We start from the raw sequence: 25,539 nt of genomic DNA, 5'->3' as shown, positions 1-25,539 counted from the left end.
CTTTGTTGCAGAAGAAGTTGACTTGTAGGTGTTTTTTCATATCTTGTAATGTTTTTGCCATCGTTGCCTTTGCTCTGTACTCTCTTTTTGGTTGTGTGCATCATGTTTACCTCGTTTCTTTAAAAGGAGGTCAACTGGAGAGGGAAAGGAAAACACTCTGTAAGCATCAGGCCATCTTCAACAAGCTTCTACAACACACATGGGCCGACCTCGTCAGTCCAGCAATGGTTGCCTTCCATTTTACTTCATCGGCACTGGCAGTAGATTCAGGGGGTATTTTAGCCATAGTTCCTTCTTCCTAAACATGGCTTTGGACACATCAGCGGAGGGGAGCTTCTGGCAACCACTCACAGAGATGTAGTGATTTCCTCCACTTATTCTCGTGCGCTTCTCGAGCATAAGGTCTTCCACTAAGAACATGCTTTTGCAATGTTCTTCAGGGTCGCCTATAAAATAATCCAAATGCTATTGTTGAAATACGGATCATTCCTACGTCTGCAGATAGCCCAGAGGGTTGCACATGGACAAGATTAATAGTCTGATTCTTCTAATTACCAACCCACGACCTAGCTACACCTTCGTAGGTGAGAAGTGGGCCAATACTAGCAAGATCAATCTTCCAAATCTCTACTGCTAAAACACAATCAAAGAATATACGAGAGCAAGATTCTGCCTCACTACGGTGCAGGCATGAAAAATCATCAAGCTGCTGCCTCTTGATCAGGTTGTCACTACTGAGCAACTTTTTTTTTGATAAAGAGACTCTACTGAGCAACTTATTATGAGAAAGAAGGCAAAGAAGTATGTGTATTTCAGGCGGTATATATACAGGAACAACCCCCCTAAAACGTTCATGATGTCAGCACATGGATCCATCACTTTTCATACATTCTTATACATTAAATCCCTTTTCCATATAAACTAAGCACCCACATTTCATCATTTGTGCACTCTATTAGACTAGGCTTATCTTGCTTGCAAGCCCATATTCTAAGATCGATCGTGCTAGTACGGAAGGATTCCAAGGGCCCTTCCGTACTCGTCGACGTTGTCATATATCTCGTCCAGGTTCTTGTACTTGTACTCAAACCCTTCCTTGACGAGCTTCGCCGACGAAATGCAGACTCTCAGCTTATCGGGGAGATCTCCGAACCTGAAAACAAACAAAACACACTTCAATGCACGAGCTTATTTTGAGCAAAAGATGGTTTTCCCCTCCGATTTCCATTAAAGAAACCAGCGAAACAGCGTCTGAGAAAGTTTCGTTCGACCCACACCACTTAAGCTAGTCCTATTACATGCCAGGAGGAATCTCAAAGTAAACCATAGTCAAGTAAAAGCTACATAAAGCAAAGAGGGCCTTTGGGGGCAGCCCCCAAAGGATGAAGTCTCATGCACGGTTTCCCCACTTCACTTCGCTGGAGCGCCAAAAGACCCCAAAACGCCAGCCTTGCGCAGCCTTATAGACATCACTTGCTACTTGCACGATGAGTTTTGCCCCCAGCATCAACATTTTTTCCTCTAGGTCCCTTTTCTGCAAAATAGCCCAGTCAGAGATCCATCCACAAAGCATTTTTACAATTCCCATAGGGACAAAAATCTTTTTCTATCAAATATAATATCATTTCTGCATCTCCAGATCGCCCATAACAGCGCTGAGATGCCAACCAAAATAAGTTTCTTGCTATCTTTCTGGAAAAAAATTAGCCAGTTTCCCAGACAATCATCAAGATCTCTACGAGTACATTTTAAATCAAACGCACATCTTACTAATGCCCAGATAATTTTGGCCACTGAACAAGAGAAAAACAGGTGATCAATTGTTTCATCCTTCCCATAGAACACGCAGTGCTTATCTCCTTTCCATCCCCTTTTTAGCAAGTTATCCCTGGTAAGTACACTTTTCCTCGCCAGAAGCCATTAGAAAATTTTAATTTTATTAGGAACTTTAATTTTCCACAGGAATTTTCTTGGAAACCCCACATCAGTCTTGATCAAATATCTGTATAAAGATTTGATCGAGAACTTTCTATCAGTGGTCAGCATCCATAAAGGTTTATCTCTACCCCCATGCATCAAGACTTCCTCACATCTCCCTTTACACTATCCCACAGTTGTTCAGTGTCACCATAAAGTGATCTCCTGAAGGTAAAGCCACCCCAGCCTTTGTCAACAGCATCTCTCACTGTTATCTCATGATCATTACTAATAAAGAAGAGGAGTAAGCCTCTTTGAGAGGTTTATCACCTACCCACCAATCTTCCCAAAACCTAGTGTTTTTTCCATCCCCCAATTTTTTCTTGATATGTGGATAGAAATATTTCCTAACTATCAAGATATTAGACCAATACTGGGAATCCCCACTTTTGTGTTTGATCCTAGAGAGGCATTTGTTCCCCACATACATTTTTTTGAGAATCCCCTGCCAAAAACCCTCTTCGTTCTCTATTTTCCACAACCATTTAGCTAACAGAGCAATGTTAAACATCTCAATATTGGTGACCCATAACCCCCCTTGCTATTTTGGAAGGCAGCAAGTTTTGCAGTTCACCAGGTGATACTTCCTTTTATCTTCTTCTAATTGCCACACCATCCTGGCTCTATAGAAATCTACTTTTTTTCTAACACCAGCTGGTAAAAGATAAAAGGACATCATGTAAATAGGGATATTGGATAAGCAGGACTGCACCAAAGTGACTCTACCTGCAATATTTAGTTACCTACCCTGCCAACAAGCACATCTCTTCTCAATTTTCTCAGTTACATTTTCCACATTTTATTTCTGATTCTTTTGTTAGACACAGGTAAACCAAGATATTTCAGGGGTGTCTCCCCCAGAATGCAAGTGAAAATGTCTTGATATAGGTCTTTTATCTCTATAGCTTCCCCAAACAAGAATACTTCACTCTTATGAAAATTTATTGTCACGCCAGACATCTGCTCAAAAGCAGTTAAGATAAATTTCATGTTTCTAGCACATCATCTTGAATCAAGAAGATAGTGTCATCTGCATATTGTAGCATATTGACCCATCTTCATGATAATCAGTAAGAACCCCTTTTACAAACCCCTCTGTTCTAGCTTTATCTAAAATAATGGCAAGGGCATCAACAGCAAGGTCAAACAACAGGGGAGAAAGGGAATCACCCTGTTTGAGCCCTTTAAATGTTTTGAAGTAAGGACCTACGTCATCATTTACTTTGACTCCAACATGCCCCCCTCATAGTATGCATAACCCAGTCACACAATTTATTAGGGAATTTTTTTAATTTGAGGATCTTATGGACAAAAGGCCATTTGATTTTATCATATGCTTTCTCAAAATCCACTTTGAAAAGCATAGCACTCTGTTTATTAGTGTGAATAGAATGAAGAGCCTCATGCAGTATCACAACACCCTGCATAATAAATCTCCCTTTCACAAAGGCAGTTTGAATGGGAGAAATAATGGGATTAACTACCTTGCTCAATCTGTTCATCAACACTTTAGTGATAATCTTGAAACTGACATTCAGAAGACAAATTGGCCTAATTTTTTTAATTTTTTTAGCATCTTTAACCTTTGGAACTAGGGTAATAATCCCATAATTCAATCTGGCCAAGTCAACTTTGCCACTATGGAAATCATCTAAAATAGCTTTTAAATCTGCCTTAAGCAACTCCCAAAAATGCTGATAGAAATCCACAGCAAATCCATCAGGGCCTGGACTTTTGTTTTTCTCCATGTTGAAAATCACATCCCTAATTTCTTCTAGATTAAAAGGTTTAATCAACTCAGATTCTTCCTGTGGGGAAATACCCTCAGGGTTTTGAATGTCCAAATTAATACTGGACTTGTCAGCTTGATCAAGTAGGTTTTTGTGATAACTGGTAACATGTTCCATGCGTTTAGAGTCACCCTCAATGAGCTCTCCCTCATGTTCTAGAGTAGTTATCCTATTCTTCCTTCTTCTGCCATTAACCTTGGCATGGTAATACCTAGTATTAGAGTCTCCCTCCTTTATTTCTCTATCTTTATATCTTTGCAACCATTTAATTTCCTCTATCTTCAGGATATCTTTCAACTCTTTCCTCCAACCTTTCTGAATCTTTCTGTCTTGTGCACTAAGGCCACTATTTTCAGCTTTTTTGTCAATCTCATCTAATAGCTCCAACAATTCTTTTTTCCTTTTTCTATAAGCAACATTTGCATTGATAATCCATCCTCTGCTTTTTTGTCTAATGTTTCTCATTTTAATTTTCCACCTGTCTAAGCTAGATCCTTTACATTTAATATTCCAATTTCTCTCCACAAACTCTTTAAACCCTTCCATAAGCATCCAGGCATTTTCAAATCTGAAAATCGGCTGGTTTTTTTTGTGAGTACCAGGGTCTAACAACAAAGGGGTGTGGTCAGATATCTCCCTTTCCATTGCATTCACCATAGCCAGGGGACATTTGTCTTCCCAATCAGGACAGATTAAAATTCTGTCAAGCTTCTCATATGTGGGCTCAGGCAGATTGTTTGCCCAGGTGTACTTCCTCCCATTCAAAGGGAGATCTCTGAGCCCAGGATGTTCAATAATAGCATTAGAAACAAAGCGAAAATGATCCAGTCCCCCAGGTTTATTTTTTCTGAACTGTTTCTTATAAGATTAAAATCACCCCCAATCACACAGGGTTGTGGATTATCTTGATAGAATCTGGATAGCTCAGCCAAGAAGGCTGCTTTTCCATCTTTTTGAGCATCACCATAAACTGTAACTAGATTCCAGCTAAATTTAGCTATTTTGTCAAACAACTGAATTTTAACAAAATAAGTTCCTATCAAAACAATCATTATTGATCCCTACTAGGATTCCTCTAGATTTCCCTCTAGGGGCAATCCATTCCCAGAGGAAATTCCTCCCTCCAGCAAGGTTATGCAACTCATTTTTTTGTAAAATCACTTTTCATAGTTTCCTGGAGTCCAACATAATCTAGTTGTTTCTCCAATATGGTATCCCTAATGAAATTTCTTTTTATATCCTGCCCAATACCTCTCACATTCCAAAACAGACCTCTCATTTCTTTTTCCTTTTTACTTTTCTCCCTTTGTTCCCTCCACTCAAGATGGACTTTTCTCCAGCTCCAAAGGCTGGCATCCCACCTTTCATTTTCCTGTTGCTAGAAAAGATCTTTTTAAGTTTGTCATAATGTTCTAATTCTACATCATCTTCAGTATTATCTCCTTCTGAATACAGATCTTCCAATTCAACATCTCCAATGTCAATGAGACTTGGAGAGTAATCTTTTTTTCCTCACTCTTTTTATTAATTGAGTTTCGGAGATATATATCTCTGTTGGGGAACGTAGTAATTTCAAAAAATTTCCTACGAACATGCAAGATCATGGTGATGCATAGCAACGAGAGGGGAGAGTGTTGTCCACGTACCCTCGTAGACCGAAAGCGAAAGCGTTAACACAACGTGGTTGATGTAGTCGTACGTCTTCACGATCCGACCGATCAAGTACCGAACGCACGGCACCTCCGAGTTCAGCACACGTTCAGCTCGATGACGTCCCTCGAACTCCGATCCAGCCGAGTGTTGAGGGAGAGTTTCGTCAGCACGACGGCGTGGTGACGATGTTGATGTTCTACCGACGCAGGGCTTCGCCTAAGCTCCGCAACGATACTATCGAGGTGTAATATGGTGGAGGGGGGCACCACACACGGCTAAAATATCGAATATCAATTGTGTGTAAAGAGTGCCCCCCTGCCCCCGTATATAAAGGAGCAAGGGGGAGGCCGGCTGTCTTGGGCGCGCCAAGGAGAGGGGGGGAGTCCTCCTCCTAGTAGGAGTAGGACTCCCCTTTCCTAGTCCTACTAGGAAGAGAGAGGGGGAAGGAAAGAGAGGGAGAGGGAAAGAGGGGCTGCGCCCCCTCCCCTAGTCCAATTAGGACTCCTCATGGGAGGGGGCGCGCCACCTCTTGGCTTCTGCCCTCTCTCTCCCCTCAGGCCCACTAAGGCCCAATACTTCCCCGGGGGGTTCCGGTAACCCCTCCGGCACTCCGGTTTTTTCCGAAACTTCTCCGGAACACTTCCGGTGTCCGAATATAGTCGTCCAATATATCAATCTTTATGTCTCGACCATTTCGAGACTCCTCGTCATGTCCGTGATCACATCCGGGACTCCGAACAACCTTCGGTACATCAAAACATATAAACTCATAATAAAACTGTCATCGTAGCGTTAAGCGTGCGGACCCTACGGGTTCGAGAACTATGTAGACATGACCGAGACACCTCTCCGGTCAATAACCAATAGCGGAACCTGGATGCTCATATTGGTTCCTACATATTCTACGAAGATCTTTATCGGTCAAACCGCATAACAACATACGTTGTTCCCTTTGTCATCGGTATGTTACTTGCCCGAGATTCGATCGTCGGTATCTCGATACCTAGTTCAATCTCGTTACCAGCAAGTCTCTTTACTCGTTCTGTAATACATCATCCCGCAACTAACTCATTAGTTACAATGCTTGCAAGGCTTATAGTGATGTGCATTACCGAGTGGGCCCAGAGATACCTCTCCGACAATCGGAGTGACAAATCCTAATCTCGAAATACGCCAACCCAACAAGTACCTTTGGAGACACCTGTAGAGCACCTTTATAATCACCCAGTTACGTTGTGACGTTTGGTAGCACACAAAGTGTTCCTCCGGTAAACGGGAGTTGCATAATATCATAGTCATAGGAACATGTATAAGTCATGAAGAAAGCAATAGCAGCATACTAAACGATTGAGTGCTAAGCTAATGGAATGGGTCAAGTCAATCACGTCATTCCCCTAATGAGGTGATCCCGTTAATCAAATGACAACTCATGTCTATGGCTAGGAAACATAACCATCTTTGATTAACGAGCTAGTCAAGTAGAGGCATACTAGTGACACTCTGTTTGTCTATGTATTCACACATGTATTATGTTTCCGGTTAATACAATTCTAGCATGAGTAATAAACATTTATCATGATATAAGGAAATAAATAATACTTTATTATTGCCTCTAGGGCATATTTCCTTCAATCTCTTCTAGCCTGTTCCATATTAGAAATCATGTCTAGATTTTGTGCAACCATAGCTAAAGCACACCCCAAATCAATCCCAACTTTGCTTGCCATATCATATAAAGAAATTTGTTTCTTCAGATAGAGTAGAGTTCTTACCATAATTGTGTTTTTCAGCAGCCCTTTCCTTGGCCAGTGTCGGTGTCAAAACCGGCGGATCTCGGGTAGGGGGTCCCAAACTGTGCGTCTAAGGTCGATGGTAATAGGAGACGGGGAACACGATGTTTACCCAGGTTCGGGCCCTCTCTATGCAGGTAATACCCTACTTCCTGCTTGATTGATCTTGATGAATATGAGTATTACAAGAGTTGATCTACCACGAGATCGTAATGGCTAAACCCTAGAAGTCGAGCCTGTATGACTATGGTAATGAGTACGTGTCCTTTCCGGACTAAGTCCTCCGGTTTATATAGGCACCGAGAGGATCTAGGGTTACACACGGTCGGTTACAAAGGGAAAAGAATCTACATATTTGGTCGCCAAGCTTGCCTTCCACGCCAAGGAAAGTCCCATCCGGACACGGGTGCAGTCTTCGGTCTTCGTATCTTCACAGCCCATCAGTCCAACCCATGGCTAACAGGCCGGACGCCCGAGGACCCCTTAGTCCAGGACTCCCTCAGTAGCCCCTGAACCTGGCTTCAATGACGAGGAGTCCGGCGCGCTGATTTATCTTCGGCATTGCAAGGCGGGTTCCCTTTTCCGAACTTCAAGATAGTCTCCGGACGGATGATTGTATCCGGACCTGTAACACACATCACACACAACCGTAGAGAGAATATAATATTACACGAGTCCAATCCGCTGACAACTTTTTATAACATGACGTCATATCTGTCTGGTCGTACCTTCGATCCGTTTTTCGTCTGCCGCTCCACGTTCAGAGACGCGGTTTGTCATAGGCACGTCTTGTCAAAGCAGAGATCATGTCCCCTTATTGCGGGATTCTCATCAATACGGGTATGGGTAACCCAACCGTGCTGTTTATACAGCCCTTGGGAATAGGCGAGTGAGGAAGCGTTTGACATTCGCTGCCTTTGTAACGGGATAAGGATTCGTCCTCATCCACCTACGCCTTCTCCTTCCTCCGCCCATCCATTCTTGAGCTTTAGTGCCCAAGCTCTAGCTTTCCCCGCCCGAGAAAGCACTCCAACCATGTCCGGATCCAGAGCTGGAGGCAAGTGGATGGCCTCCTCCGTTAAGAAGAGAGATATCAAGGAACTCCGAGAGGCCGGATACCTGGCCAAGGAGATCGTTCACCGACTCCCGACCAAAGGGCAGGTCATCCCTACCCCCGAGCCTCATGAGAGGGTGGTGTTCCTCGCGCATTTCGTTCGCGGGCTGGGATTCCCTCTCCACCCGTTTGTCCGCGGACTGATGTTTTACTACGGGCTAGACTTCCATGATCTAGCCCCCAACTTATACTCAACATCTCGGCATTTATAGTCGTGTGTGAGGCCTTTCTCCGCATCCCACCTCACTTCGGCCTGTGGCTGAAGACCTTCAATGTGAAGCCGAAGGTGGTGAGCGGTCAACAAGCAGAGTGCGGAGGTGACATGGTGGGCAAGATGCCCAATGTCACCTGGCTCGAAGGCTCCTTTGTGGAGACGGTGAAGGGGTAGCAGTCGGGGTGGTTCTATATCACCGAGCCGCGCGATACCAACTGGGCGGCGGCCCCCGAATTCCGATCCGGAGTTCCGATGCGGCTCACCTCCTGGCAAGAGAAGGGCCTAACCTGGGGTTCTTCGAACGAGATGACTGGGCTCCAGACGTGCGTCCAGAACATGATAACTAAGAACATCGAACTTGTCAACGTGATCCAGGTTATGCTTATTCGCCGGATCCTTCCGTGCCAGTGTTGGACCTGCTATTTGTGGGAGTTCGATCCGGCCAAGCACCAGACACTGCTAGAGCTCTTCGGCACGACGCACGAAGACATCTGGAAAGTACTCTTCAAGGCCGGCGAGACACCACCGCCTACGACCGAGGATCGTGGGCTTAGCTTAAAGCGCCAGGCTAACTCGGTAAGCTCTTTCATGTTTTCAAGGTATAGCCTTTACTGGCATATTTTGAGGAAAGAGTTTAAGCCTTCCTATCAATTTCTTTTAGGCCTGGACCGACATAGCGGGGCGGATTAATTATCCTGCTCCGCTACCCGGAGATGAAGAGACCCCACTCCTGACGAAGATGCTATTTCCGATGCCTTATGATGTGTCGGAGAAGAAGGCCAAGAAGACGGCCAAAGGAGTGGCCTTCGCCGAAAGAGTGCTTCGGACATGTCGTCCGAAGACGAGACTGACTCTTCGGCTGCCGAAAACAACGGCGAGGAGGAAGAAGAAAGCGGCTCCCCCCCCGAGGGGGGAAGGAAGAAAAAGGGGACCGCCACCAATCTGGAGGGGAAGGCGCCCAAGAGGAGGAAAGGCTCCCCTGCGGATAACTCCGCGTGGGATGTCGATAGCAGTCCGGAGCGAATGCTCCGGACCAAGCCTCGGGCCGCCTCGTCAGAACCTCAAATCTTGTACACATCAGATGCCTGGCCTTTCCGCTTTGTAATATTAATAAGTTTAAATTGTGCCATTGCAGTCCAGCCCGCGATCCTCAATGGAGGGTTCACTAGACTCAAAGGAGATGGCTAGCATGTCCCCGCTTCCCGCTCACTCTGTCTCGCCCAAGGGTGATGACAAGGTGGTGTCCCAAAGGACCTTCCCAGACCGAGGGGAGGTTTCGGAGATCGTCAGGGTGGCGCCCCAGGATGACTCCTCGGCCGCCAGACACATGGGGGAAAAAGCCCCCATGGGGACTGGTGATGGCGGCCAAGTTCCATTCGGCCCTCAGCCGGATACCATTCCGGAGACCTATACGGCTCCGGAGTTCAGCGAACAGCCTTCCCTGAAAGGAGGAGGTGTGCCTGTTCTGCTGGTGACCTCTGTCCAACCAGAGGCACCGGATAATCTGCTGGAAGCGCTGCGAGGCGCCTCCATTGTGGATGAACACAGTGCCCTTATGGGTACGGTGATCGAAAAGGTTCAGTCCACTAAAAGCAGACTGGCCGAGGCCTGCACTAGCCTTTTAACAGGCTTTGAGGTAATGATAGTAGAAAGAATGTCACAGTGTGGACAGTAGCCCTGATGCTCTGTTCGGTGTTCGGAAAGAAAAAGCCGAACAGAGGATCAAAACAATTTTTGCAGGAGTCTAACATAAGATGTCTATGTGAATAAGCAGGCGTCGCTGCTGGCTGCTGCCGCTCATACTGTGGAGGTCTCCGGCCTGAAACAGAGCCTTGAGCGAGCCAACGAAGAGCTCGGCCTCGTACAGAAGCAGCTGGAGGACAGCCAAGGTATGCAATAACCTACGCATATATTTTAGGAAGAATGAATGTTTCGTGCGGACTAAAGCGTCATGAACTTTGTTAGGGGCCACGACCGAGGTGGCGGCCCTCAAGAAGGCGTTAGCCGAGGCCGAGGACAAAGCGGCCAAGGAGCGCGCCGCACGCGAGAAGCATGAGGCCCGGGTCGGCGAGGTCCAGCAAGAGCTCCAGGACGCCGTCAAGAAGTACGAGGCATTGGAGCGTGATTCTAAGACGCAAGCGTTCGAACTTGCGAACGCCCACCAGAGCGCACGAGATGCCCGAGCCGAAGCCCAGAGCGCCCTCCAGGAAATCCAGGCGGCCAAGAAGATCACGGCGGGTAAGGCTTTCAGTATGCGAAGCAAGTCTGTGAAGGAAACGTTCCTTTTACTTACCCGAATTTGGAGCTCTCCAGGGGCGTTTACGGATTTGCCGCGCAGTATATCGAATGCTGTCGAGTTCTATCGAGCCGAAGAAGGGAGTTCTTCGGAGAAACTGTTCTGGTCTCAATACCTCGGACCAGACCATCCGGTGCCCTTCAGCAACCAGCTGAAAAAGCTGGTCGAGCTGCACAAGGCGGCTGAGTTAGCCATGAAGGACCTAATAGTCCGGCTATGGCCTGCCGAACCTAGCCCAGCAGCTACTTCAGACTTGTGAGGCGGCTTGTTAGTGCCTGCCCGCGGCTTGAAGTCCTAAAGCGGTCGGTCTGCATTGAAGGTGCACGGATGGCCTTCGCCCGCGTCAAGATGCACTGGGTGAAGATGGATGCCAAGAAGCTGATGACCGAAGGGCCGCCTGAGGGCAAGGAGCACCGCCGACCCGAGCTATATTTTGATGGTGTCCTGGAGGGATCCCGCCTTGTGGCGGAGCAATGTGCGAAGGATGTTATATTCCCATGAAAGCATTCATGTTATCCTGTCTTGTAACCATGAAACAAGGTCGTTATGTAATATAATGCTTGTGACTCTTAAAATTTACCTCTTGTGCAGCCGTTTATGTAATCTGAGGGTTAACTAGTCGTCGGCTTCTGCCCCCACATAGATACTATGGGGGTGTTCGGGATAAATCTAAACACTCTTTACTCCACATTCTGGTCCTTAAAGAAGGTGTTTAGTGCAACGAATAAGGCAATCGGACTATACGGCTTTTATCGCCCTCACGTAGCCATAGGGGTTTGACAATAAGAATCTTTGGCGAAGCCCCTGGTATTTGGAAGACCGAGCTAGGGGCGCTATACACGCCTGATCGGATAAAAACCGATTCCTCACATAAAGCGGAAAAAATCTATAAGGATTTGAAACCTCTCGAACAGCTGACCAGCTCTCGCTGCATTATGACAGTCGGTTTTCGGCTTTCTCTACTGAGGTGCTCGTCCGGAAGAACCGGGACACAATCGCAGTAGTTCTCCCTTTACTACCCTAGCCGATATAGCAGAACGTAAGGTAGTAAGCACAGAAGCCGGGTAACCCAACTATTGACCAAAGACATGATTCGGAGCCGATGCATATAATGCTATAAGTTCGGGGCGCCGAACCGTACTATAAAAAGTGTTCGGACTTTATTGCCATACTGCGGGGCGTGATGAAGCCCCTGGCGAAGTGATACGTACCAGAGTGTACATGTTCGATGAGTAATAAATACAAAGGCAGGGAGAAAATCAAGTAATAAGCTGATGCTACCATTTATTTACCATTGTAATGTGATTAATACGTCGAGGCATAGTTGTACAAGAAATACGATAAGCAAATAAGGCTATTTTAACATGCCATGACCAAGAGCAAGTTGCATGCGGGTATGTAAAACAGGTATAGCAATCGTTAGTAGAGACCACCTAGAGATTCCCTTGTACGCCAAAGCTCCTTGCCTCATTGGTGTGTCCGACAAACGGGTTGTCAGAAGAAACCTCGAAAAGAGAAAAACCCGAAATGAAATGGAAAGGTGAAGGTGTGCGAATCCGAGGGTCGGTCAAGCCGCACTGTGGATCGCGAGCTAGCCATGCCTCCGTCGATACCCATGGGATTTTGAGTGCGTAGTTATGTACGCGCGGTACGAATGCCACTACCTAATCAGGGCTGGGACGGGGGGCCAAATTGCTAGTCGAGCTCTTGATTTGCCACTCTGTCCTGCTGCAGCGTAGTTCGGACCCTCTTTACAATGTCCAGGGGCTCGGCAGCCGGGTTACGGTTCTGCTTGAGAAGGCCGCTCTGTACTTCTGCTGCTAGGGCGGCGGTGTGCTCCTCTGTACGGAGGGAGCGTTCCGTGTTTCCGTTGACCGTTATGACACCGCATGGACTGGGCATCTTAAGCTTAAGATAAGCATAGTGTGGCACCGCGTTGAACCGCGCGAATGCCGTCTGTCCGAGCAATGCGTGATAACCATTGCGGAATGGGACGATGTCGAAGATTAACTCCTCGCTTCAGAAGTTGTCGGGGGATCCAAAGACAACCTCTAGTGTGATCGAGCCCGTACAGCGGGCCTCTACACATGGTATGACTCCTTTGAAGGTAGTCTTCGTTGGCTTGATCCTTGATGGATTAATGCCCATTTTGCGCACTGTGTCTTGATAGAGCAGATTGAGGCTGCTACCACCGTCCACGAGGACTCTCGTTAGGTGGAATCCATCAGTGATTGGGTCCAGGACTAGTGCCGCTGATCAGCCATGCCGGATACTGGTCGGATGATCCCGACGATCAAAAGTGATCGGGCATGATGACCATGGATTGAACTTGGGAGCGACTGGCTCTATCGCATACACGTCCCTTAGTGCGCGTTTGCGCTCCCTTTTGGGGATGTGTGTGACGTATGTCATGTTTACTGTTTTCACTTGAGGGGGAAACTTCTTCTGTCCCCCTGTGTTCGGTTGCCGGGGCTCCTCGTTGTCGTCCTCGCTCTGCGATCCTTGTTCCTTGGTCTCGGCATTTAACTTGCCAGCTTGCTTAAAAACCCAGCAATCTCTGTTGGTATGGTTGGCTGGTTTGTCTAGGGTGCCATGGATTTGGCACGGGCGGTCAAGTATGCGGTCCAAGCCGGATGGTCCCTGATTGTTCCTTATATACGGCTTTTTTCACTGACCGGACTTGGAGCCGCTGAATCCGGCATTGACAGCAGTGTCATCGGTGTTGTCGCCATTGCTTCGGCGTTTGTGTCTGCTGCGTCGGAGCTTGCCGTTGCTGTTCCTGACCCCAGAGGGGCCTGCCTCGCTGCTGTGTTTTTGCTACGAGCTAGCCAATTATCCTCACCCGCGCAAAAGCGGGTCATGAGTGCCGTGAGGGCTGCCATGGATTTTGGCTTTTCTTGGCCGAGGTGGCGGGCGAGCCACTCGTCGCGGATGCTGTGTTTAAAGGCCGCTAGGGCTTCGGCGTCCGGACAGTCAACGATTTGGTTCTTTTTAGTTAGGAATCTAGTCCAGAATTTCCTGGCTGACTCTCCAGGCTGTTGGACTATGTGACTTAAGTCATCGGCGTCTGGTGGCCGGACATATGTTCCTTGGAAGTTGTCAAGAAAGGCTTCCTCCAAGTCCTCCCAGCTGCCGATGGAATTTTCAAGCAGGTTGTTTAACTAGTGCCGAGCTGGCCCTTTGAGCTTTAGTGGGAGGTATTTGATAGCATGGAGGTCATCTCCGCGGGCCATGTGAATGTGAAAAATAAAATCCTCGATCCATACCGCGGGATCGGTTGTTCCGTTGTATGAGTCAATATTGACGGGTTTGAACTCTTCAGGGAACTCATGGTCCATTACTTCATCAGTGAAGCACAGAGGGTGTGCGGCGCCTCTATATCGAGCCGCGTCGTGACGTAGCTCCGATGGAGTCCGTCTATGGTTATCGGCCCAAGCGTGACTAGGTTTGTCACGTCCAAATAGGTAGCCGTCGTCGCATGTCAAGGCACGTCCTCGCGATCCATAGATCAATCTTGTATGTCCTGCTCTACTATCCAGGTCTTGCCGAAGGTCATATGTATAGCCCCGAGCTGTCTTATCCTTGCCTTTACGGCGAGGTGGAACAGTCTGTTTTTCGGCTCGGGTTGCCGTTTTATCCCGGCCGCGCGATGGCCGATCGACCGCATTGCCTGATGCTGGTGCGGGCTCTGGCGCCTCATCATCGAACTGAGGTAGCAATTTGCGCTTCGGGTAACTTTTGGCTGGGCGTTTAGGGTTGTATTCCTCTACTGCCAGGACATCGGTCCATCTGTCATTGAGCAGGTCTTGATCAGCTTGAATCTGCTGCTGCTTCTTTTTCAGGCTCCTCGCAGTGGCTATTAGCTGGCGCTTAAAGCGCTCCTGCTCCAGAGGCTTCTCAGGCATGATGAAGTCGTCGTTGCCGAGGCTTGCCTTCTCCTCGGAGGGCGGATGGTAACTACCATCCTCCGAGTCTTCTTCCATTGCCTGTTCGTCAGGGCTGACTTGCCCATCTTCCCGATGATCTTGTTCGGCAGTTTGTTCATCGGGTTCTTCTGTGTCTTAGGCACCATCCGGAGTGTTATCGTCTCCTGTGCCGGTCTTGTTGTTGTCCCGGTTGCGACGGGATTTAGAGCGGCGCCGCTGACACCGACGCTTTGGTTGTGTTTTAGGAGGGTCCTCCTTTGTGGGGTTTTCCTTGTCATCGCCACTATTATTTTTTGGCGTATCTACCATGTAGCCGTTGTATGAGGAAGTGGCCGTCCATCGTCCGATGAACGACGGGTTTTGGGCCTCCTCGTCTCCGGCATCGTCGTCCATACCGTCGATGTCTTCGGAGTCATAGTCAAGCGCGTCGGTTAAATCTTCGACAGTGGCTACGAAGTGGGTGGTGGGTGGGAAGCAAAATTCTCCTTCATCAGCCCCTAGCTCGAATCGAACATAGTTCGGCTGTGAGTCCCCAGCCAAGGACATATTTTTTTAATGAGTTTAGCACATCGCCCAAAGGTGAATGTTGAAAGATGTCTGCGGCACCGAATTCGGAGATCGATAAACGATCAAGTTCGGCGTTCGCGGGCTCATATGGTTCGGAACTTATGACCGGAGACGAGTCCGGAGTTCCGTTGACACAGATAATGTGTGAGGTTAAGTCCATGTGCGGCTCCAACGCCGGGGAATTTGTGGCCTCCGTGGTGGGGTCGAGCCTCCGATCCTGGGATGCCGCGGTGTGCTCTGGATCTAAAGCCAGAGGGGTCATAGGAGCTATCTCCTGGATGCGGTCTGACGACAGATTTAGGTCATGTCCGTTAATGTGACCAGGGGCGGTCGCCGCGGTCTCAAATCTGGCGAAGATCAAATCTCCACGGATGTCCACAACGTAATTAAAGCTCCCAAATCTGACTTGATGACTAGGGGCGTAGCTATCAATCTGCTCCAGGTGGCCAAACGAGTTGGCCTGCAGTGCGAAGCCGCCGAACACGAAGATCTGTCCGGGGAGGAAGGTCTCTCCTTGGTCAGCGTCATTGTTAACGATTGAAGGGGCCATCGAGCCTTTTGGGGACGGCATAGTGGAACTCTCAATTAAAGCACCAATGTCGGTGTCAAAACCGGCGGATCTCGGGTAGGGGGTCCCGAACTGTGCATCTAAGGTCGATGGTAACAGGAGACGGGGGACACGATGTTTACCTAGGTTTGGGCCCTCTCTATGGAGGTAATACCCTACTTCCTGCTTGATTGATCTTGATGAATATGAGTACTACAAGAGTTGATCTACCACGAGATCGTAATGGCTAAACCCTATAAGTCGAGCCTGTATGACTATGGTAATGAGTACGTGTCCTTTCCGGACTAAGTCCTCCGGTTTATATAGGCACCGGGAGGATCTAGGGTTACACACGGTCGGTTACAAAGGGAAAAGAATGTACATATTTGGTCGCCAAGCTTGCCTTCCACGCCAAGGAGAGTCCCATCCGGACACCCACTACTAGAAAAAGGCCTACTAGTGTCGCACCAGTTTTGCCTACTAATGGCGCACTACTGGTGCGCCACTAGTACCACGCCACTAGTTTTTTTTACTAATGGCGCACCAGTGGTGCGCCATTAGTATACTACTATCTGACTTAGTAATGGCGCACCACATAGAAGTGCGCCATTAGTAACAATTTTTTTCAAATATTTTTTCAGAAATATTTTTTTCAAAATTTTTCCAAAAAAAAAAATTCAAATTTTTTTTCGTTTTTTTCTTAATCTCGGGTCAATATGCTTAATCCCAAGTCAAATTGCACTAAGTGGTCAAACTTTCCGGAAGGTCACCCATCCTCACACTACTCCAGCCCGAGCACGCTTAACTTCACAGTTCTATCCAACCCTAGCACCACCTCACTTAACAGCCACTTGTTGATATATCTATCATATCAATCCTATTAAACCTTGTTGATGTCTACGACTTTGTTCATATTCATGAGTATGATGAAATTTTGAAAAATATTTCAAACTTCCCTGTCATATTACGAATCATTTTTTGAAAAAAAAATTCAAAACCAATATTTTTTTGAATTTTTTTGCCTCTAGATCTTGAAAGCCCCGTATCTTTTTTCTGTTAGGCTTTTGAGGATTTTGAAAATGTTTAACGGGGTTCCCCCGGTTAAATTCGGATGTATCTTTTCGAGTAGATGATTTTTCATATAAAAAACTTTTCCATCATTTTCTTTTATTTTTTTAAACTAAAAAGGCGGTCCACGGGGGGCGGGGGGGGGGGGGGGGTGCATTCGGTGGAATGGGACAAGTTACTAATGGCGCATCGTGGGGTGGTGCGCCATTAGTAGTTCAACTAGTAATGGCGCACCACCCCCACGGTGCGCCATTAGTAGTTTTTTTAAAAAAAAAACAAAATTTGTAATAAAATTACTAATGGCGCACCGTGGGAGTGGTGCGCCATTACTAATTCAACTACTAATGGCGCACCACCCCCACGGTGCGCCATTAGTAGTTTAAAAAAATTTTGAAACAAAATTACTAATGGCGCACCATGGGGGTGGTGCGCCATTACTAGTTGAACTAGTAATGGCGCACTGTCCTCTGGTGCGCCATTAGTAAATTTGAAAAAAAAAAAATTTACTAGTGGCGCACCGTGGATGTGGTGCGCCATTAGTATTTGGACACTAATGGCGCACCCACGCATAGTGCGCCATTAGTGTATAGTAGTGGCGCACCCACACATAGTGCGCCATTAGTATATAGTAGTGGCGCACCACATGTGTGGTGCGCCATTAGTGTCCATATTATCTTTAGCCCTTTTTCCTAGTAGTGACGGGTGCAGTCTTCGGTCTTCGTATCTTCACAGCCCATCAGTCCGGCCCATGGCTAACAGGCCGGACGCCCGAGGACCCCTTAGTTCAGGACTCCCTCAGCCAGATCTTCTATTTTTGAGTCCTCCTTATCCAGATTTCTGTCACTTCTTTTAGTAGGTCCATCCTTATCTTTATGTGTCACTTTCCTCCTTTTTTGTGAATTCCTAGTTTTGAACCTAGGGATTCAACCGAATCTTGGCTAGCTGAATAGTCTACTGGTTCTGCATATGCATCTTCAGCAGTGTGATCCTGGGGGATTTTAGTCTCAAGCTCATTTTTTTCACCTAGGTCTTCTCCATAGATCTCTTTATCTTCCCAAGCATCAATTTTCTCCATGCACTTGTTAATAAGCTCTTGTTGGCCTTGAATCATTTCAAGCAAATTCTTCTTCTCTTCCCAATTTGCATTCTTCTTTTCCTCCACAGCTCCCCAGGCATCATTTCTGCATCTGATTTCCTCAACCTCCTGGAATTTTTTTAAAGCTGTATCTAGCTCAGCCTCAACTTTCTTTCTCAAACCCACTTCCAACAGGTAATCTTTCTGTATCTTCAGAATTTCCTCATTTTTTTGTTGCATTTCTTCAAATTGTTTGAGCCCCACACTTCCCAGAGAGATACTTTCTTTAAACCCTTCTGATCCCATATCACCTATCTTGATTTTTTTCTGCCGCCCCCCCCATTGTTGTTTTTCTCTGATTCATTCTCCCTGTTCTCAAGCTTTCTTTTTTCTTCATACCAACCCTGCTCAACTACCTCTTCCAACTCTATATTGATTCTATAAATCATCAGATCCTTGTCAGTTATCTCAGTATGGTGGGGTTTTTTTTTCATAATCTCTGACTCCCACTTTAGCCCTGATTTTCTCTTTCAGAATAGTGCTCATATCAATTTCTAAAACAGGACCAATAGAAGCAGACACCTCACACATTCCAAAGAAGTGGCTAAAGCACTCAGGAATTTTCCCAAACTGTACCCACGCTGTGTGCAATTTGCCAATGGCCTGAGTGTCATTGGTCCAACTGTCTACATTGATCACAGCATTGGTCCCCAGCAAGTTGAAGTTTCCAAATTTGTGAAGCTCTGCCAGCCTGCTTCTGCTAGGGAATCTCATCAAGTAAGCTCTATCTCCATGCTTTTTGCACCTCCACTGCCAGTTCCAACTGAACATATAATTGAACCTCTTCAGGAACTGTGTTTCATTGATCTCCCCTGAAGAAATGTTCACAATAGCCATGGGATTAATCTGTTCACTACTGATCACCTCTTTAGAATTCTGCACCAGCAACACCCCGAGACCTCTGGCAGCATATCCAAGAAACTTTGGGGTAGGTTTGATTTGCTTCAGCCATGCACAATCTTCAGGAACATGGGAGTTCTTGCCACAGATGATGCAATTAGGCAGCTTGCAATCTCTAGTCAGATGTCTGGTGTCCTTACATTTGTTACAGAACAATCTGAAGTTCCCCCCAACTTTGTTTTGATCCACATTCTCTCTCTGTCCAAACCTGTTGTTCTGACCCCCAACCTTTCTGTCCTTGTTTGTTCCCCATATCCACATCAGCTTCATTCTTCTCCATGTAGTCTTTCCCTCCAGCAAGCACTCTTTTGGTCTCGTCGGGTACATTGTTTTTGCTGCTTCCAGGGGGTGCAATTCCTCCCCCATCTGAACTTTCCATCTTTTGTTGAGCCATCTGGGCCATCAAGGCCCCGAACCACTGTTGTTGTTGGATCAGATCAAAGGAAGAGGCCAGTGTCGCGATATCATCTTTGCTCTTCAGATCCTTTTTCTTCTGTTCCTCTTCCATTTTCTTCCCAATTTCTTCCTTGGAGCTCACAGGCAGCCTTAGCTCTGCCATCTCTCTCTTCTCTTCCTCCCCGTGCTGATCAGAATTTCTTGGCTCTTCTCTGTATCTGAATCTTCCACCTCCTCTTCCATTGTTGGGGTAAATCTCTCTGTATCTATCTAGGTCCTCTCCCTTCTTTCTGTATTGGAAACTATCTCTCCCCCCTCTATTGAATCTGCCTCCTCCCCGATAACCACCAGTCCCTCTGTTCATCCTCTCTCCCTCTTCTCTCTCACCGAGCGGCGGCGGGGGAAGGGGAAACCATAAATCCTCAAGGGGATCGCACTGTATCTCAAAGCAGAGGAGAGGCGTGCTATTTATAGGCAGGAAAGCATGGGAAAGCGCATTGCTAAAACCCGTTTCCTCTTTTGTTTTGTGCACTTTTTCCTTTGTCTTTTTTTGATGTCCTTTCGCCCCAATCGGGGAGAGGCATCTCATTTCTACCCATTGTCTCATCATGCATTTTAACATGGCAACCATTAGATATCATACTATCTACATACACATCTTCATTCGACCAGAAATCAGGAATATGCGCAAAATTGACATCATTCATTTTCTCCGCAATATAAATGCTTCTTCGAATCAGGTCTGGATCAACCTTGCAACTGGATTCTCTAATGGAACCAGCGCAATCCTCTCTAGTACTATTCCTGACTGATTTGATTTGAGCAATATCTCGCATCTTCTTTCTTTTTCTGTCCACTATTCCCCCCAAAATTCTTGGATCTGAAGAAATTTCCTCAAAAACAGAACCCAAACATGATCTAGTTTCAATTTTATCCCCATTCCTCCCAATCAAACGATCCTCATCCTGATTAACCAGGTATTTATTTCGTGATGGAAGCTTACCTTGCAGATCTGACGAGGGCCCAGCCTCCCCGTCAGATTCCTCACCAGCGAGCAGCCAGAAGCGACTGCCCGCCGGCGAGGCTCCTATTCCCGCCCCTGGGGACGGGCGAGGCTGAGCAGACGCGGTGAACGCCAGTGAAAGCGTGCAGAGCGCCTTATCACCAACGGCATCTTCGCCTTCTTCTTCTTCGCGCGGGGCATCTTCCCTTTCTCTGCCATGCTGGGCATCAGAACCCCCATCGTCTCCTCCACCACCACTGGAACAGGCACCGTGGGAGGAAGCATCGGAAGGCCCATCACGGCGCCGACGACGAACTCCGTCGGGCCCGCAGGCTTGCGGCGGCCTTATACTGGGCACTGTGGCTTACCAGGAATGATGTGATTTTTAATAACAAGTGTGTCTCATCTCCTATGCAGGTTATTCATGTGTGTACACGATGGCTCCGTACTTGGTCTATCCTGCAGAGGCCGGAGGACAGAGACCTTTTTATGATGGCGTCTACACGGCTGGAGCATACGGCCAGGGAGGTTTTCTACCCCCATGGATGGCGGTGTGGCCTACGGATAGGATCTGCCACTCCTTAGGCTGGACATGTTTTTTTGATTGGCATTGTATCAAATTATTTTTTGCTTTTAGGGTACTCTGGACTTTTTTGGCTGTGTGCATCTAGCTATGCAGAGGCCGGGCTTTCTTTCGATGCGATTGTATCACCTCGATATATCTATTCAATGAAATGTCCTTTATCGAAAAAATCCACTTCATCTCCTGCTTGGGATCGTCGGACTCCGATTCCTCCATCGCCCTGAGTAGCATCCTGAGCGCGCCCACCGGCTCTCCCGTCGGCGTGAGGCGCCAATCCTCCTCCTCCGTGAGCTTCCTGAACGCGGCCCCCGCCGCCTCCTTGAGATCTCTCTCATCCGCGAACTAGGAGATGATCTCCATCAACTTCTCTAGCTTCTCGCCGTTCCCGTTGGCGATTTCCCTCGCCCTTGCCTCGAGTCTCGGCTTCCAGGACGCCATGTATCTCTCGTGGTGGAGCGGAGGTTGATGGTGCGGGAGGGGGAGTGGATCTCGTCGAGTGGGGAAGGGATAGCCACACCGCACCGCGCCGCAGCTTTAATCCTCCGCCATTCCCGACGCTCCTCCTCCTCCTTGACCTCGATTCTCGCATCGCGCCGCGTCTCCGCCCCAATCCCCAGCACCCTGCCCACCAGCACAACATGACAGGGAAATCGAATTTGTGTACCTTCCTGTACCTCCTCCTTATCGTGTACCCGCACCGCGTCGACTCGCACCGCGCGATCGTCCAGCAGCGTCAACCATGGCGAGCCGCCCCGCTGAAGGAGCACACCTCGTCGGAAGAGCAGCAGCGCCGGCGTCGCAAGGTCGGAGACGAGGTGCACCACCCACCTGCGATCAGGGGGATCCGCCTCGCTCGTGTCGCCATCGCAGGCTCGTGTCGCCCGAACCGCCATCTGTCAACTCGTCCAATGCACGAGCTTTGGAACTCGCCATTACAGAAGGGACGAGCCAAGACATTCGTGCGTACCGATCTGTATCGACGTTGTATTGCGGGTACTTTGCGGCCAAGAACCGGGCGAGCCCCACGACGGTGGTGTTGATGGTGGAGACGATGTAGCGCCCCGACGCGGCCTCCTCCTCGGCCAAGAACAGCTCGGCGCGGCAGAGGTCGTCGATGTGGACCATCGGGATCGAGCCCGACGCACTATGAATGTGTTCCAGGATGCCGGCTCTCGCATCATCGCCTAATATCATCGCACGCACGTCATTGTATATCGGTCCGACAGAGTGTGTCTGCTGGTATGTCTCAATTTGTTTCAGGCCTCACCGGATAGCAGGGAGAGGACGTGGCCGACGCTGGTGAGGACGTCCGCCGCCGGCGCCTCGCCCACCGTGACCACGGGGCACACGGTGACCAGGCTGACGCTGTTCTCCTCCGCGAACGCGCACGCCGCCTTCTCCAGAAGCACCTTCGACACAGGGTACGCCTGCGATCTGGCACGCCAGCATCATCATCGTTTCATCCGTGACTGAAATGATTGAACAGATGGGAAAAATGAAACTGCACATATGTCGAGTACCCAAGGACCGGTCTTTGTCGATCTGAGGAACTCGACGTCGGACCAGGATTCTTCGTCAAGGACATGGCCATCGCCTTCCAGCGGCCGGCTGGAGATCGCGGCCGCCGACGATGTCAGGATCACGCGCTTCACCGTGCCCGCTCTCACGCACGACCTCATTACGTTGAGGGTTCCGTGCACGGCCGGCTCGATCACGTCTTTCTGCTATCGCCAGATGAAATATAGGCAGTGTGCTGTGTGCGATCGGGACACTTGATAGTTTCAGAGATCAGAGAGTAAGTGACGACTGACGGCAGCCCCAAGAATGGGTGCCGTTGATAGTTGTAGAGCTGATTGCCGTTTTACCTCAGGGTTCTCTGCTTCGAGGTTCATAGGAGCGGCCACGAGGAAGGCATAGTCACAACCGGCGACGGCGCCGTCGAAGCTGCCCTCCTCGTTCAGATCGGCGCGTAAGACCTCCAATGGGCCGAGCGCCGCCAAGGCCTTGAGATGCGCGTTCTTCTCCGCGTCATCTGCCAACCCAAAGCGCCACGACGCGCGCATGCCATCGGTTTCGTTCAAAGGATCACGTCCAGAATCCCTCCACGGCTCCACCGGAGTATTTAAATAACCGGGGTTTCTGACGGTGGTCTTGACGGCGTACCCCTTCTCCAGCAGCATCTTGACGAGCGCCGAGGCGATGTACCCGCTGCCGCCGGTGACGCACGCCGTCTTCCTCCTCGTCGTCCCATCGCTTGCCGCCGACGCCCTATCGTCCCCGGTGATCACTACTCTGCACTTCTCCTGGCAACTCTGTTTCTGTGAGGCAACTCGATTATGCTCGCACTCTACAGTTACGTGCATGTGGCTACACGCAAGTCGAGATTTCAGGCTGCAACAGAAAATATGGCGGGGAGCGTGACGTGCTGCCGACCAAAAAGATGCTGTTGACCAAAAGATGTTGAGCGTCTCAAGAAGCAAAACTAAATGACGTTGCGGATAGGAGCACGAAGTAACTATACAATTCTCACTAAATCAAACAAATGGATTCAATTTAGCCCTCTCTTGCATGCTGTTTTTTAGGGTTGGAAGTGGAGGAGCAAAAATAATTGTTGCTTGTCAATGGATAATAAGAGCATCTCCAACCGTTCGCCCCCCAGGACGCCGAAAAAGAGCCGCCTGGGGCTGAACCGGTGTTCGCTTGGCGCGTGGGGGCGGTTGAGTTCCCAGTCGACGCCCCCCGGGTCGCCCCGAAAAGCGCGCGAACTCGGCAATATTTCGTAGAATTTGTACAAACTCGCGATCTGGCACAAACTCGACGATATTTGATAGAAATTTGTAAAAAAAACAGTTAAGCATGCGAACTACGCCTAGCCCTGCTACGCCGCGGCCGCCGCCCGCCATGTACATGCCGAGGAGCCTGCAGAAACGGGTGTAGTCGCCGCCGTCGTCGTCGTCATCATCATCATCGTCGCGCGCCCTGCCGGAGCCGCCGCCGTCCCTACTGCACCCCTGGCCAGGGTCGCCTTGGCGGGGTGGGGGTTTGGAGAGCCCGGCCTCGCCCTCATCGTCGCTGTTGAGGACGATGATGCCACCCTCCTCGCGTTCGCGGCGCCGGGCCTGGAGCTCCGCGTATGCCCGGCGCTGGCGGAGCACCTGCTCACAGGCGTAGTCCTCCCTCGCCTGCTTGAGGGCGGCCTCGTCGTCGGGGGCCACCATGCCCGCGTGCTCCGGCTTCACGAGGAGCAGCCCTGGCTTGGGTTTCGGCCGGACCAGGCAGAGGGAGCGCGGGGAGGGGCGCGCGGCGCCAAAGCGGCGTCTCCTCCTCCGGCTCCAGCTTGAGGGAGCGGAACGCCGGCGAGCCAGAGGAGAGCGAGCCGGAGCCCGACGAGGAGGACGCCCTGGCTCCATTCGCCGCGGCGTCCAGGAGCTGCCACGGCGGCAAGAGAACAACGGGCGCGGCGGGTACTCGAGGCGTGGCGTGTTGTCGGTCTCGATGTAGTCGAGGACGGCCTCGAGGGTGCGGCCGGGGACGCCCCAGCACTCGCGCCGCCCGTCGGCATTCAGGCGGTTGTGGGGGATGGTGACGTTGGTAGAGGCGGTCTACTCTTGGTTGCGGCGCTCGAAGAACATCGTCCACAGCGTGTGGCTGTCGACGGCGTACCTCGGCTCGTTCCGCTGCGCCTCCGTCAGCGACGCACGGATGCGGGCGATCTCGACCCGCTGTGCAGCCCCTTCGGGCACCGGTGGCACCAGGACGCCACCGACGCTCAACTCCCACGACCCCGGCACCCGCATGTCCGGGGGCACCGGGTAGTCGGCCTCGTAGAGGAGGCGCGCCTCCTCCTCGTGGAGATGGCGGCGGCCAAAGCCGTTCGCCGCCGCGGCGTCGCCAGGGTACCTCTCACCCATTGCTCATCGACGGGGAAGAGGGAGGAGTGTTGCTTTGTGTGGAACTACGAGGCGAGGTGTGGCGACTATGGCGTTCACCGGCGGGGAGATCGGCTTTTATAGCCGAAGTGAGGCGGTGAGAGCCTGCATGCCGGGCGACGCGTGGCGGGAGCGGGGGGACGCGTATCGATGGCGCCTTCACTGCGCCGCCCGTGAGGAATCAATGGAGGCTGACCGATGCGGTAGCGCGGCAGCTTGGCCAGCCTTGGCATTGATTCCCGCGGGAACCGAGGCGATGAGGACGACGAAGCGGCGTCTCGTTGACTTGGCGGGCCCATCCCCGTTCGCGCCAAAACCGCGTCCCCCGGCGCCCCCAGTGCACCGGGTTCGGCCTGGGTCCGCCCCCGCCAATTTCGGTCCAAACCGGCAAAAAACGGGCTCCTGGGGCGTGACTGGGCCGTTTTTTGGCGCCGGCGGTAAAAAAAACGCCTGGGAAGGGCCTGTTGGGGACGTGGCTGGAGATGCTCTAATGTATTTGGTCATGTTTCAGGCCACAAGGAGTGACAGGATTAATTACAATCACAACAAGAAAGAAATAGAGAAGGAAGCAACAAATCGTAGCACACATCATAGGGTACGGATTGCCTTTTTACCTTCTGGATTTCGCCTGATCTGACTAGGAACAAGAAA

At 49.5% G+C, this 25,539-nt stretch overlaps 1 protein-coding gene across 1 annotated transcript; it reads right to left on the bottom strand.

Annotated features, from left to right (window-relative positions):
* Positions 1-504: 504 nt before the first annotated feature.
* LOC120974197 (anthocyanidin reductase ((2S)-flavan-3-ol-forming)-like) lies at positions 505-24,177 on the bottom strand. The gene is made up of 7 exons (XM_040400626.1): positions 23,969-24,177; positions 23,091-23,326; positions 22,825-22,991; positions 22,480-22,680; positions 22,227-22,386; positions 21,927-22,143; positions 505-1,153 (listed from the first exon to the last, which is right to left on the bottom strand). The coding sequence occupies exons 1-7, from the start codon at positions 24,175-24,177 to the stop codon at positions 1,006-1,008; spliced, it is 1,338 nt and encodes a 445-aa protein (XP_040256560.1). The 3' UTR covers positions 505-1,005.
* Between the last annotated feature and the right edge of the window lie 1,362 nt (positions 24,178-25,539).

Source organism: Aegilops tauschii, chromosome 2, assembly GCF_002575655.3.
Source record: "Aegilops tauschii subsp. strangulata cultivar AL8/78 chromosome 2, Aet v6.0, whole genome shotgun sequence".
In the NCBI taxonomy this organism is placed as follows: domain Eukaryota; kingdom Viridiplantae; phylum Streptophyta; class Magnoliopsida; order Poales; family Poaceae; genus Aegilops; species Aegilops tauschii.
This window is presented reverse-complemented; position numbering and strand designations above follow the sequence as displayed.